General features: G+C 33.4%; 1 protein-coding gene across 1 annotated transcript; it reads left to right on the top strand.

Annotated features, from left to right (window-relative positions):
- The first annotated feature begins 3,082 nt into the window (after nt 1-3,082).
- LOC137653106 (apolipoprotein D-like) lies at nt 3,083-14,988 on the top strand. The gene is made up of 5 exons (XM_068386501.1): nt 3,083-3,184; nt 5,602-5,719; nt 6,039-6,264; nt 12,924-13,075; nt 13,671-14,988. Exons 2-5 carry the CDS (start codon nt 5,603-5,605, stop codon nt 13,848-13,850), a joined length of 675 nt encoding a protein of 224 aa, XP_068242602.1. The 5' UTR covers nt 3,083-3,184; nt 5,602; the 3' UTR covers nt 13,851-14,988.
- The last annotated feature ends 95 nt before the right edge of the window (nt 14,989-15,083 follow it).

The raw sequence follows: 15,083 nt of genomic DNA, 5'->3' as shown, positions 1-15,083 counted from the left end.
AATCCTTTCAAGATTACATATACTGTACGCTTACGCACAAACACACACACACACACACACACACACACACATATATATATATATATATATATATATATATATATATATATATATATATATATATACATATATATATAGAGAGAGAGAGAGAGAGAGAGAGAGAGAGAGAGAGAGAGAGAGAGAGAGAGAGAGAGAGAGAGAGAGACCTATTTGTAAAGATGATAGCTTAGAGTGCACTTTACATTTTCAAAATTATTAACCATTGGTGAACATGGATTTCGTTATCCTCTGTTTATTACGAGTTAAACAATAAATATTTATCCATATATATATATATATATATATATATATATATATATATATATATATATATATATATATATATACAAACAGACACATACACACACACACACACACACACACATATATATATATATATATATATATATATATATATATAAATATATATATATATATATATATATATATATATATATATATATATATATATATATATATGAATGATTTGCCATTCTCATTATAAACATATCACTACTGTTACTGAAGTTTTTTCTTAATTTGATTTGCCAAAAACAAGAATTTTTGAGGGATTTATAATATATATATATATATATATATATATATATATATATATATATATATATATATATATATATATATATATATATATACACACACACACATATATATATATATATATATATATATATATATATATATATATATATATATATATGTATATATATACAACAGGAAATATTGCGTCATTTGCAGATAAAGAAATCGCATCCCTTTCCGATGACGAACAGTGACTAACAAAGCGAATTGGAAACGCCTTACTTGATCGAATCTAATTGAATTAGACACGAACATGTTTAGACAAAGTTGGACGAGATTCTCTTCGTCCTAGATAAGCCTCTCTCTCTCTCTCTCTCTCTCTCTCTCTCTCTCTCTCTCTCTCTCTCTCTCTCTCTCTCTCTCTCTCTCTCTCTCTCTGTGAAGCCTACGTATCCAATGAAAAATCTTGGCACACCCTATCACCTCAATTCGCAGTGACTTCCATCATCACGAGCAAGGACGCCTTGATATCTTATACTTTGTTCTTCCATGAAAACCTTAAATGATTCCCTATATAATTAGATGAAACCCTAAAACCTCTTGGCTTCCAAAACGTGCCAAGGTTAAATTCTCCTACCAATAAGGTAATGAGTAAGTTTCTCCTCCAAACAAATAGTTGTTTTAGCTTGTGTCCTGCCTAAAGAGAGCGTGGAATACGTTAAAAAGGGATGAAACACTTGGTTTGGTCCTCAGAGTTTAAGCTGATGAACAGAGATGTCAAAATATAAAACCACCGAGGTTATATTTTTGCCCCTGTTTGTCTGTTTGTTTGTGAACAACATTCTGGCCACGATTTTACTCGCAAAGTTATGAAACCTTCAGTGATTAATTGTCATGTTGAGACGTGGAAGTGATCCAGTTTTGAAAATCCTAGGTCAAAGGTAAAGGTCAAGGTCGAGCTAAAGGTCGACCGAAAATACGCCTACGGTCTAATGAGTCTGAGAAGGGCAAGATGGTTTCGAGAAATAAGCTGCTGTAGCGGAGGTTTGCACTCTCAGAATGCTTTTCTAGTTTGATATATAATAGCTTCTTACAAGTGAACCGTACAAGCTGTGTGTAAATGAACCTTGCGAGCTTAATAGGACGATACGATCAACCAGCAATTGAGATTACGAGCTGCTGCTCATGAACCTTATGAACGTCGTGCATAAGAACCTGTGGAGATCTACACCAAAAATGAACGTAATGAACTATACATTTACAGATAATCCTATATATACATTGTACGAGTTCTATGTGAAAATATCCTACGAACTTGGCTATTATTATTATTATTATTATTATTATTATTATTATTATTATTATTATTATTATTATTATCCTACGAACTTAGCTATTATTATTATTATTATTATTATTATTATTATTATTATTATTATTATTATTATTATTATTATTATTATTATTATTATTACAGATTAATCTACAACCCTAGTTGGAAAAAACAAGATATTAGCTCAGTTAGGAAAGGAAACCAGGAAATAAATAAACAAGAAAAGTAATGAATGATTAAAATATAATATTTCAAGAACAGTAACAACATTAAAATAGATCTCTCATATATAAGTTAAGAAAATACTTAAAAAAAAAAACAAAAAAACAAAACAGGGAGAGCGAGATAGAATAGTAGCCTATGCAGGAGTGTATCTTACAAAACGGATTTTGAGCGAAGCGAAAAATCTATTTTTGGGTGAGATAGCCATGATGGAGTCCTGATTGAAAGTTCCTTCTATCAGGACGCCATGGCTTGAGCACAAAAATGAATTATATGAGCATTGCCCTTATAGAAATGATTTGCAAAAGCTTCACTTGGGATGTTTTGGAGCTGCCATGTAAGCTTTGGTTAATGAAAACGGAAGGACTCGTGTTCTTCTTTAATTGCGCGACATGTATATTGTAATGAGACAATGAAGGCGTGATTATCCTTTCTACTGCGCATTTGCTCCTTCGTCGGAACAATAAATGCAACTGGCTCGTGTATGGACTCTCTCTCTCTCTCTCTCTCTCTCTCTCTCTCTCTCTCTCTCTCTCTCTCTCTTTTAAGCACGTAGGTGATTCACCACAGTCATCTAACTACCAGGAAAGAACAAAGACTCATTGAGCAGTAATGGAAGACAAATAATGCGCTGCCAAAAGTATATGGTTTCATCATCATTATTATTATTATTATTATTATTATTATTATTATTATTATTATTATTATTATTATTATGATAATACCCTACTTTTGTTCAATAAAATCTAAGTCATTAAACTGACGTTGAAGAGCAAACCTCAATTTAAAATAAATGAAATTTTTAAATACCCAATAAATGGCTGAACAACGGTCACTAAAAACAGATCAAACGAAAACGAAAAGAAAAGAAAGAAAATCAAATAAAAGCAAATGAGAAACCCAAAACAGTTGTTGGCGCTGCGCGAGAGATGATTTGGGCTGATTGGTGACGTCACAAGACACTACCTATAAAGACGAGTATCACGTGTGCCCATTTAGTATAATACGGTGCCTCGCGTTCGTCACGTCGAAGGAACTCTGAGGAATCGTGTAAGTCTCCCGAAGATAATTATTTATCTTCATTGGCCGCAAGTAGTTTCTTTCCCCGGCAACGGCGAAGGCATCTTAATTGGCGCCGTTAATACCATTTAGCAAAATGGGATTGTTCACGAGTGCGTCTTGTGCTCAATTACTTAGATAAATCTATTAAGTATGTTTTATTAGTGATGCGCTGCAGGGTCTGTAACCGGGACGAATTATGCTATGGATAACTGAGCTCTGGAGCGCTCCATCTTCCTCTATGTTCGTGGGATGCTTCGGGCTCGGTGTTAAGGGCGGGTTTTGCAGGAGTAATTCTGATCGCCTGTGTGTGTTCCCTATTCCATTTTAAAAAATTAATCAGTCAGTCTCCCTTGCATGATAGCTCTATAATTCTTATGAGCGGGCTTCATTGTTTGGTGTATTGAAGCTGGGTTTCGTTGATTTGATTAGAAATGCTGAAAAATGTGGAATAAGGATATCTCTCTCTCTCTCTCTCTCTCTCTCTCTCTCTCTCTCTCTCTCTCTCTCTCTCTCTCTCTCTCTCTCTCTCTCTCTCATATCACTTAAGGAGCAAATGTGCAGCTACTTGAGAAGGTCTATGAACGAACAGATCCGCAGTAGTCTTATGTATTTTAGTTGTATTGTGTATAATAATAATAATAATAATAATAATAATAATAATAATAATAATAATAATAATAATAATAATATGGCCCCAATTGTGGCCAGGGGCCATTCAGCACCGGTGCAACTTGGTAAAGCTGTAATACGTTGAACAATAAACTTGAAGACGGAAGTGGAAGCGGGGTTTGAGTGAGAGGCTACAAAGGAGGTACAGGAAAATGTAGGGCTGCAAAGTCACTTAAAGCAATGCCTACAGTGCACCTACTAGGGCACACTGTCGGTGCTAACCCCACCCCTATGGAGATTCTATATCAATGCGCCATTTCTCTAAATGTATTTTCAGAACAGCCGAGAGACGATCTACTTTTTTTTCTGTCTGTTATTCCTTTCATCTTTGTTCAAAAGCATTTTCATTCATTATTTTGCCTATTCCCTTTACCTTCTCACTCACAAATAAGAAAATTGTATGGAGGAATATGTAAGCATGCACAACTATGTTTCAATTCATATATGAAACATGATTTTTATCTAAATATGGTTCCTTGATCTCTGGATGAGCCAATGGTATATGTGTAAATATCTATCATTAGCTCATATCAGAATGCCAGAAATCCTACATATCTGATAGACTGATGGGCTAATGTATTCATAACCACATATTCTAAATTGTTCATAGGCTTGAACCTTGCCATAGTCATTTATATGACCCATACAGTCACTGTACGGGTCCTGATCATTTATATAATCTTGACTGCTCAGTAAGGGAAAAGGGGAAAAAATGGATAATTTTGCCCTGGCGCCTATTAGAGATACTACAAAATACATGTAAGAATTAGGACATTTTGAGTAAGTAAGGGGGGGGGGGAAGCATGCGGGGGCGATATCTCCCCAGGAGTATGGAGCTACCCACGGCTCTGGAGACGGCATCCTAGGTTGGGTTAGGTGGTGATATGAGGGTTCGATGGTTACAATTGGCGGCGCGTGGGTAACGATTTGCATGGAAAAAATTGGCACAAACATATTCTCGTCGTAGGTAACCATGGTCATCGCAAAGCTTATTTGCATTAAAGTCACCAAGTAAACGAGGACAGGATTTGGAGATGACGGTCGTTGACATAAACAGGAGGGGGAAAGAAGGCATGATAAAAACTAAAAGACATGGAGTACGAAGATCCAATATTGGGTTATGCCAAAGCAGAGGGTTGCATAAAAAGATTCACGGTGACATTTGTTTTATCTTGAGAGGAAAGTTTTCGTTATTATACTTATTATATTCTATTCAATGATATAGGTCTCTTGGCGTGGCAGGTAAAATATGCAAAATTAGCTTTTAGTGAAACGAACATTAATGTCGTTGACGAGTAGGCTACTTAAGACAAGAATAAGATAATACTGTATTCATATCAAGGTCCTTTAAATATACTCAGCATACATTTAAAGGACCTTGATCAATATAGCTTTTCTATTCTACACTGAAATAAAAAAAATTATCTACCTTACGCTGTCAAAGAATGTCCCATGCTCAACTCTTTTTCGGAAAGCTATCAATACCAAAAGGCAAACAGGGAGTCTTTGAAACTTATGGTCAATGTCATCGAAGGTGATGGAGGAGAGTGGGACACTAGCTTTGTAATATGCCTTGATTTGATATTAAAGATAATATTTACTTATTCTTATAAGCATAACGTCAATCTCAGTGTCCATCTCGATAAAAATTTTTATCATTATAATTTTGTTGCTAGTTTTGCAATTTTTAAATAAAAAATGAAATGTTCTATGTTCTGCTTGTGTCTCATTAACAGCATGTCAAAGTTACCTACCATAGTGATGTCACTGCTGATAGGATCAGCACTGTCAGCGGAGACCAGGTGGGGCAGATGTCCGATACCGCCTGCTATGTACGAGTTTGAAATGAATAAGGTGAGAACATTATCAAACGAAAAAAATTGGATTGGGTGGCATCTTGTTATTTCAAAAGAAATTGGTGGCTTTATGTGTACACAAGAAATTTCTTATGGAATAATTACCAAATACCAATAGAAGTTCCAGGAAGTATGATTGTGTATAATGAGGGTTCTTTATCAAGATTTTAGGAAATTGATAGTAGCTATGTTCTATAGTAAATAAAAAAATTATATAATGTTTTGAAAAAAAAATTTAAAACTTGATGGATTTTTGCTCCCTAAATTATCCACCAATCTACCTTGAAATCTTAATTCTTATTCCAATCTTCGGGCAGTTTGAGGGCGTGTGGTACCTTCAGGAGACGTTTGACCCGGGGGAGAGATGCGCCACCTGGACGATCACCAAGGGCACGGAATCGAACACCTGGAAGGTGGTCGAGAGCAAAGAGAGCGGTGCCCTTAGCGCCCTGGGTTTCCGCCACGCAGATTTCCACACGGGAACTATCACCATGATGGATCACAAAAACCAAGGCGATCTCAGGGTCTTCTGGCCAATATCTGGTGGGTGATATGTTATCCGTAGAGGATTTGTTTGTGTTCTTCTTTTGATTTTTTTTAATATCTTTAGTATTTATTGTCATTATTCAATTAGATATTTGTATTAAATTCAATATTGTGACTGAGTAGTTGTAAAAAATTCACAGTGAGCATTGTTTCATAATATCATATATGTGTGTATGTATGTATATGCATATACACATATGTGATATATATATATATATATATATATATATATATATATATATATATATATATATATATATATATATATATATATATTCAAATATATATATCCTTTCTTCGTGGCCAAGTGGCTTAGTCACTGTCTATACAAGCTTGCCGACCAGGGATCGATTCCCGGCCGGAGCCAAGCTCTTGTCTTTGTGTGATTTCGCCTGGGGCTCTGATCCCGAGGTCGTTAAGAGAATCCAGACATTAATGTATCAAAAATATATATGGCTTATTTGAATATGAAAAACACGTAAAAATGTGCAAAATTTATCATATATATATATATATATATATATATATATATATAAAGAGAGAGAGAGAGAGAGAGAGAGAGAGAGAGAGAGAGAGAGAGAGAGAGAGAGAGAGAGAGAGAGAGAGAGAGAGAGCATCATCTTCATCATTATCATCGTCATCATCAGCAGCAGCAGCCATTACTAGTGCACTGCAGAACAAAGGTTTCAGAAATGTCCTTCCAATGGCGTCTGCTTATGGCCATTCTATGCCAATTCACACCTGCAAATTTTCTTATGTTCGTCAATCTATCGTCTTCTTTTAATTCCCCTGCTTTTTTTGCAATCTTTAATGCCCCATTCTATTATTCTTAATGTTCATCTATAATCTGCCATTCTCATAATATGTCCTGCCTATGTCCATTTTTTTTTTATACAAGTTGTTAGAATATCGTCTACTTTAGTTTGTTCTTGTATCCATGTTGCTCTTTTTTGGTTTTTCAGTGTTATTCCTATCATTATTCTTTCCATAGCTCTTTGAGTTGTAACTAGTTTATGTTCTAAGGCTTTAGTGAGGCTCCAAGTTTATGATGCATAAGTTAATACAGTTAAGACCTCCTGATTGAATACTTTTCTTCTTAGAAAACGGGGTATTTGAATTTTCATAATCTCATAGTGTTTATCAAAAGCACTCCACCCTATGGTTATCCTTCTATTGATATCGGTCTCGTGCCCTAGGGAAGCACTTACTGTCTGTCCTAAGTACGTATATTCATGAACAATCTCTTAGAGGTTTTTCTATAACTCTTATTTGTTGTATCTCTGCATTTTCATTGAACATGATCTTAGTTTTACTCATATTCATTTTCAGTCCTTCATTTCTGTTTTCTCAATCTAAATTTTCTTTCATCTTTTGTAATTCCTCTCATTACTCACTAAACACAAGTATGATCTCTGCAAATATTAAGTTGCTAAGATATTCCCCATTGACATTAATTCCGATATTCTAACAGTGTAAATTCTTAAAAACTTCTAGGTATGCTGTGAATAACTTAAGAGAGATGGGGTCTCTCTGTCTAACTCCTTTTTCAATCGAAATTTTCTCATTATCTTTATGTAGTTTTAGGATTGCTTGTATTTCCTGTATAGATATCTTCAAGTGTCCTAACATAAGATTTATCTATTCATAGTCTTTGAAGGGTTTTCATTTCAGTTGAGGTTTTGGCAGAATCAAAAGCTTTCTTATAGTCTATAAATGCCATAAATAAGGGTTTGTCATACTCTTGATTTTTTCCATTAAGTTGTTAACTATATGAATATGGTCAGTTGTTGAATACCCTCTTCTAAAGTCCAGTAGTCTATCTATTAGCCCTAATATGATCTGTGTCGAGCCGAGAGAAGGTTGTGACTCAAAGGCAGTATGAAAGCAACTGAGTTAATTTATTATAGAACACTCTCCTTTATATACAAAACCTCAAGTCAACAGGAAATTTCATGTTCGAAAAACAGACAATGTTACATAGGAGAAACGCAGACATGTTTATTCTGGTTCTTTTTAGTGCGAGGGAAGAGCGAAGATACAAGCATGATATATGCAAAATGAATTATGTGCGATCGTGTGACACACGGTTGGTACAGATCTTAGCAAATATTTTGTATATTACGGAGAGTAAAGTTGTCAGGTGGTAATTTTGGGTTATTTTGTATCTCCCATTTTGTAATTAGTATAATTTATAAATTTTTCAGAAGCTGCAGGTATAGAGCATTCTTGTGAACATTTTGTGTAGAGTTCGGCCAGTTTTACTGCTATGAAATCTCTATCTTTTATTAAGTCAACTGTTAGATCATCTTCTGCTGGTTTTCCTCTTTTCATACCTTTTAATGCTTTCTTTACTTCTCTTACTGTTACGTTTCGTACCAACGCAGGTGTTTCATCATTTCTATTGGCAAAGTTTTTTCTTATATCACTATTGTATACCATTGTATAGAAATCCTATGCAATTCTTATCGCTCCATCTCTATTGTTGATGATATTTCCATTTTCATCCTTTAAAGCAAACATCCAGTTCCAAGTCTTCTTTTCATCATTTTGATACTTCTTTATTTCTCTAGTGATTCCTCAATTTTAGCCTGATTGTGTTTACGAATATCTTGGGTTTTTAGTTTGTTTATTGTTTTAGATGGTTATACTAATTCCATTATCATCTCTCTTGGGTTTTCCCCTCCTTTTTTGTCTTCTTTTATAGTTTTCCTTGATCTTGTTTAGGAAGTTTTCCAACTATCTCTTGTTCTGATTCCCATAAATTTTTTGTTAAATTATTGTTAATTTCTTCTTTACTCATCAGATTTTTCTCTTATTACAGGAGCAGGAGTGTTTATTTTCCTTTTTAAAATTAGTTTTCTCTTTCTTTCATTAGATATAAAAAAAATTGCTTCTCACCATTCTATGGTCCTTTGACTTTAACTTGCTTAACACTGTTGATTCTTTAGCTATATACACATATATAAATATATATATATATATATATATATATATATATATATATATATATATATATATATATATATATATTATATATACACATATATATAAATATAATTTATATATATATATATATATATATATATATATATATATATATATATATATATATATATATATATGTGTGTATGTATATATACACACACACACACACACACACACACACATATATATATATATATATATATATATATATATTATATATACACACATATATATAAATATAATTTATATATATATATATATATATATATATATATATATATGTGTGTGTGTGTGTGTGTGTGTGTGTATGTATATACACACACACACACACACATATATATATATATATATATATATATATATATATATATATATATATATATATATATATTTACACACATATACATACATATGTGTGTGCGTGTGTGTGCGTACATGTATATATATATATATATACATATATATATATATATATATATATATACATATATATATATATGATTTATATATATATATATATATATATATATATATATATGTATATTTATATATATGTATACATATGTGTGTGTATATATATATATATATACAAATTATTATTATTATTATTACTTGCTAAGCTACAACCCTAGTTGGAAAAGCAGGATGCTATAAGCCCAGGGGCTCCAACAGGGAAAATAGCTCAGTGAGGAAAGGGAACAAGGAAAAATAAAATATTTTACGAAGAGCAACATTAAAATAAATATTACTTTATAAACTATAAAAACTTTAACAAAACAAGAGAAAAAGAAATAAGATATAAGATAGAACAGTGTGCCCGAGTGTACCCTCAAGCAAGAGAACTCCAACCCAAGACAGTGGAAGACCATGGTACAGAGGCTATGGTACTATCCATGATTAGAGAACAATGATTTGATTTTCGAGTTTCCTTCTTCTAGAAGAGCTGCTTACCACAGCTAAAGAGTCTCTTCTACCCTTACAAAGAGGAAAGTGGCCACTGAACAATTACAGTGCTAAGAAGAATTGTTTGGTAATCTCAGTGTTGTCAGGTGTACGAGGACAGAGGAGAATATGTAAAGAATATGCCAGACTATTCGGTGTGTGAGTGTATAGGAAAAAAGAAAATGAACCGTAACCAGAGAGAAGGATCCAATGTAGTACTATCTGGCCAGTCAAAAGACCCCATAACTCTCTAGTGGTAGTATCTCAACGGGTAGCTGATGCCCTGGCCAACCTACTGCCTATATATATATATATATATATATATATATATATATATATATATATATATATATATATATATATATATCTCATCATCCTCATAATCATCTCCTACGCCTATTGACGCAAAGAGCCTCGGTTAGATTTCGTCAGTCGTCTCTATCTTGACCTTTTAATTCAATACTTCTCTATTCATCGTCTACTACTTCACGCTTCATATCCTCAGCCATGTAGGCCTAGGTCTTCCAACTATTCTAGTGCATTTTTTAGCACAGCTAAACGTTTGGTAAAATAATCTCTCTAAGGGAGTCCGAAGAGCAAGCCAAACCCATCTCCATCTATCCTTCATCATGATCTCATCCACATATGGCACTCGAGTAATCTCTCTTATACTTTCATTTCTAATCCTGTCCTGCCATTTAATTCCCAATATCCTCCAGAGGGCTTTGTTTTCAAATCTACTAAATTTATTAGACATTATTTCATTGTCATACCACGACTCATGTCCTATAAATAACACTGATCTCACTAAACTGATATATAGTCTGATTTTTATATGTAATTTCAGGCGATTAGATTTCCAAATTTTACTTAACCTAACCATTGGCTGATTTTTTTTAATCTTTCTTTGAATTCTAAATACTTTAATCATTCTATTTCATTAATCCTTTCTCCTTTCAATGATATTTCATCTTCCCTTGCATACTCCGTTCTCATCATCTCTGTCTTTCTTCTATTTATATTGAGCCTAACGTCATGTGATATATCATGCATTCTGGTAAGCAAGCATTGCAAATCCTGTGGTGTTCTGCTAATAAGGACGGCATCATGAGCATACTCTAGGTCTGCAAATTTCCTATTAGCATTCTAGTCCAATCCATATCCATGAGAAGGATAAACAACATAGGCGACAACACATTCCCTTGGAGTATTCCACTGTTCACTGGAATTTCCTTTGATAAGACTCCACTAACATTAACTTTGCACTTGCTATGCTTATGAACAGATTTAATTAAATTGACATATTTGAGAGAAATTCCATAATAATGCAGGACTCTCCAGAAAATTGGCCGGTGCAAACTCTGAAAGGCTTTTTCATAGTACACAAATGCCATTAAAAGTGGATTTCTGTATTCTATGCATTACTGTACATATCTCAAAATGAAAATTTGGTCAGTACAACTTCTACCTTATCGAACTCTTGCTTGTTCATCTTTCAGATTTTCATCAATCTTTCTTTTAGTCTCTTTACAATAAGCATACTATTGTATATATTTTCATAACAACTGTCGCAAGTGTTATGCTTCTGTAATTATTGCAATCAATTAGGTATCTTTTTTTTTTTGCCCTTTTCACCAATGCTCCTAACTCCAATTCATCAGGTTTTGCCTCTTCATGCCACATTCTACAAAATAATCTTTTAAGTAGTCTGGGAGTCACTTCATTTTCAGCCAGTATCATCTCAGCAGTTATTCCATCGTATCCATCTCTTGAGTTTTTAATGATAGCTTCGACTTCAAATACACAATATTCATTCATGGGCACATCAAGGTCTTCATCAGCTTCAGGTATATCAATCACATTATTTCCTTCTTATCTACTATTCATAACCTCACTAAAGTGTTCTATCCAACCATTTCTTTCTTCATATTCTGTTGTTATAACAGATCCATCATTTATTTTTGTTTTTGATGGGTATGTTTCTTCTTTGTCCCCGTAGAGACTTCGTTAATAATTCTATGAGCAATTCTTACACCATAGCCACTTCCTGAATTCATAGCTTTGCCAGCGTCATCTGCTTTGCTGTCTAATTATTCTCTCCAGTCAGTTTTAGCTTTTCTTTTTACCTCACTATCAATACTGAAATATTTAGCATGCATTACCTTGTATTTTCCATTACTTCCTCGAAAACTTTCAACAATCAATTTCTATCTCTGTCTCCTTTTTATAGTATCCCAAGCATCATTTGATATCCATGGCTTTCTCCTTATAACTGCGTGTCCAAAAACTTTCCTACAAACTGAATGATATATGTTTTTGATATCACACCATTCTTCATTGATTGTCTGTTCTTCGTCTCGTAAAGTCTCTAAGACTGGAAATCGATTCCTACAGTCAGTTGCAAATGTTTCTCTGTACTTTTCTTCTAGAAGCTTAATTTGATCTAACCAAGGTATTCCATTAACCTTTCTGTTGGGTGCTTTCAGTCTTAATTTCAGTGTGGCAACAAGGAGCTGGTGATCACTACTAATATCTGCACCTCTATAGCTTCTTACATTTCTCAGAGTTCTCCTTCTCTCTTTATTAATGGCAATGTGATCTATTTGATATTTGTAATTGCCACATGGTGAAGTTCATGTATATTTGTGGATGTCCCTGTGCTGGAAAAGAGTACCTCTAATAGCAAGATTGTTTGTAAGAGTAAAACACATCTTTTTATCTTCCACCAGCTCTCGGAGGGGACTCGTCCCTGATCGTCTACGACACAGACTACGAGAATTACGCCGGAGTCTTCGAGTGTCAGAATCTCGGGTTCTTCCATCGCCGAAACGGAATTATTCTTGCCCGGAAGCCCATCATGGACAACATGTACAAGAATAGGGTAAGGTTTTTATTCTACTTATTCATCAACTTGTTAATTATTTTTTTGCGTTTGATTATTGTTCTATTTTGCAGTACAACGAATGATTTCTTTTCTCATCCACTTCTCTGTTAGTTGACGTATCCTATGACTTATTCAATTTTTAATACATCACCAGTTTGTGCTATTTTTTATCTATAATATGATTATTTTTTCATTGGTTGAATCTTATAATGTAATGATATTAATGAGCATCATAGTATTGTATTAAATATATAAGTATAAAGATCGCCCCACCCCCATTCCCTCATGCACACACACAGACACACACGTGCACACAGTCACAGACACATACGCATACACACACATATACTGTATATACATGTTTTTGTATGTACGCCCGTGCGTGCGAACATGCATATTGTCTAATTTCAACAAGGTTATCTTACTTCGGTAAACTTTTGCTTGACCATAAATATCTTACCTAACCATCCATTTCCTGTACAGGGCTTCTATTCTACATTTTAAAAACCTGTCACAACTAGTGGCTATTATATTTAGCTAATGGTTCATGCTACAGTTCTCCTCTCTATCTCCTAAAACATTTCCATTGCAGGCCAGGCTCTACAGTGAAGAAATCAAAGCCGATCACTACCACAGGGTCCGCCAGGGAGGAAAGAACTGTATGTACAAGTATGAGTACGTTCCAAGGAACGAGACGAATGGTAACCATTATGATGAGTACAGCGGAGATGACTACTATGAGGACTCGTGGGATTACGAACCTGCACACTAGCTTCAAAGGTGACATGGAACAGGTCCTTGGAAAAGGATGGTGAGATGTTATGCTATTCATTGGAAAAAGAAGATGGGATATTAAGTAGGACATTGGATTAAAATGAGTGAGGTAAATGAAGGTCATTGGAAAATGAACATATGAAACTTCATAGTCATTGAAAAATGAAAATGGGATTGAAAATTACGGAGTTGAGAGTTCCGGTCATTGGTTATAGATAAATGTGGTAAATGGATAAAATCATTGGCAAATGAACATAGAAATTGAGTAGACATTGGAAAATGAGGATGGGAGTTATCTTTAAAAGAAGATTGAACTTTAACAGGTCATTGGAAAATCAAGATGGTCACAGAGTTGGCTATTGTAAAAGTAATATGGGATATTGTGAAAATCACTGAAAGTTTAATAATACAAAGTGTAAAGAAATACACAGATTACTAGGTTAAGGAAATGTAGATTTATAAGAGCACATAATAGGGCAAGTCACTGAAAGTGCAATGCACTGCAGATTATGTTGTAGAAGGAAAGGCCATTTTTTTCATTACATGAAACATGCATAAAAAATCAAAGAAAATAGTTTACAAAGTCAATAAGAAATTTTATATTTTTCTTGAAACTGTCATGTTCTATCACTTATTCATCATATCTAATATCAATTCACCTTAGCTAAATCTTATGCTATAAAGTCCTTGAAAAAAAATAATATTGGAAGGAGAGAATAGATGGAAAGAAGAGTAATTTGCATACTTTAGAAAAGTGCCACATTGTCGAAAAAGATCACAATGAATATTTATTCTGCTACAATAGATTCGTAGATTATTATTAAATGATTTCTATGTATGTGCATTTGACATATTTTTACAACCTATTTATCGCATTATTTTTTATTTACTTTAGTGTTGCTGTTATCATCATTATTATTGATTTCATGCAAATTTAGTTTAGACCTCCTGAGGAACAAAGTGAATAAAATTAAAGTATGTTTAAACTTAAAAAAAAACTATGAAATTGAAAATCGATTATTTAATTTATATGTATGACTCAATTTTAGAATTTATTATATCGAGTTGAAAAAAGTGTTTACACTAATTAAAAAAAAAAGAACTCAATTTGCACGGGATTATAATTCTAACTACAAAAGATTATACTGTGAAAATAAATCAGAATGTTAATATTAACAATTTTTATTTACATTTTTTACAATACTTCAAAACAAGAAATGATAAAAAAAAC

Source organism: Palaemon carinicauda, chromosome 14 (genome assembly GCF_036898095.1).
Source record: "Palaemon carinicauda isolate YSFRI2023 chromosome 14, ASM3689809v2, whole genome shotgun sequence".
Classification (NCBI taxonomy): domain Eukaryota; kingdom Metazoa; phylum Arthropoda; class Malacostraca; order Decapoda; family Palaemonidae; genus Palaemon; species Palaemon carinicauda.
The sequence above is the reverse complement of the archived record's forward strand: the minus strand, read 5'-3'. Positions and strand labels throughout refer to the sequence as shown.

What these genes read in the sequence shown, in the direction of transcription:
- LOC137653106 (XM_068386501.1), top strand. Translation starts at nt 5,603, where the DNA reads ATGTCAAAGTTACCTACCATAGTGATGTCACTGCTGATAGGATCAGCA. An exon ending in GGTCTTCTGGCCAATATCTG is followed by an intron (nt 6,265 to 12,923) that starts GTGGGTGATATG and finishes ATCTTCCACCAG; the next exon opens with CTCTCGGAGGGGACTCGTCC. An exon ending in ACAACATGTACAAGAATAGG is followed by an intron (nt 13,076 to 13,670) that starts GTAAGGTTTTTA and finishes TTTCCATTGCAG; the next exon opens with GCCAGGCTCTACAGTGAAGA.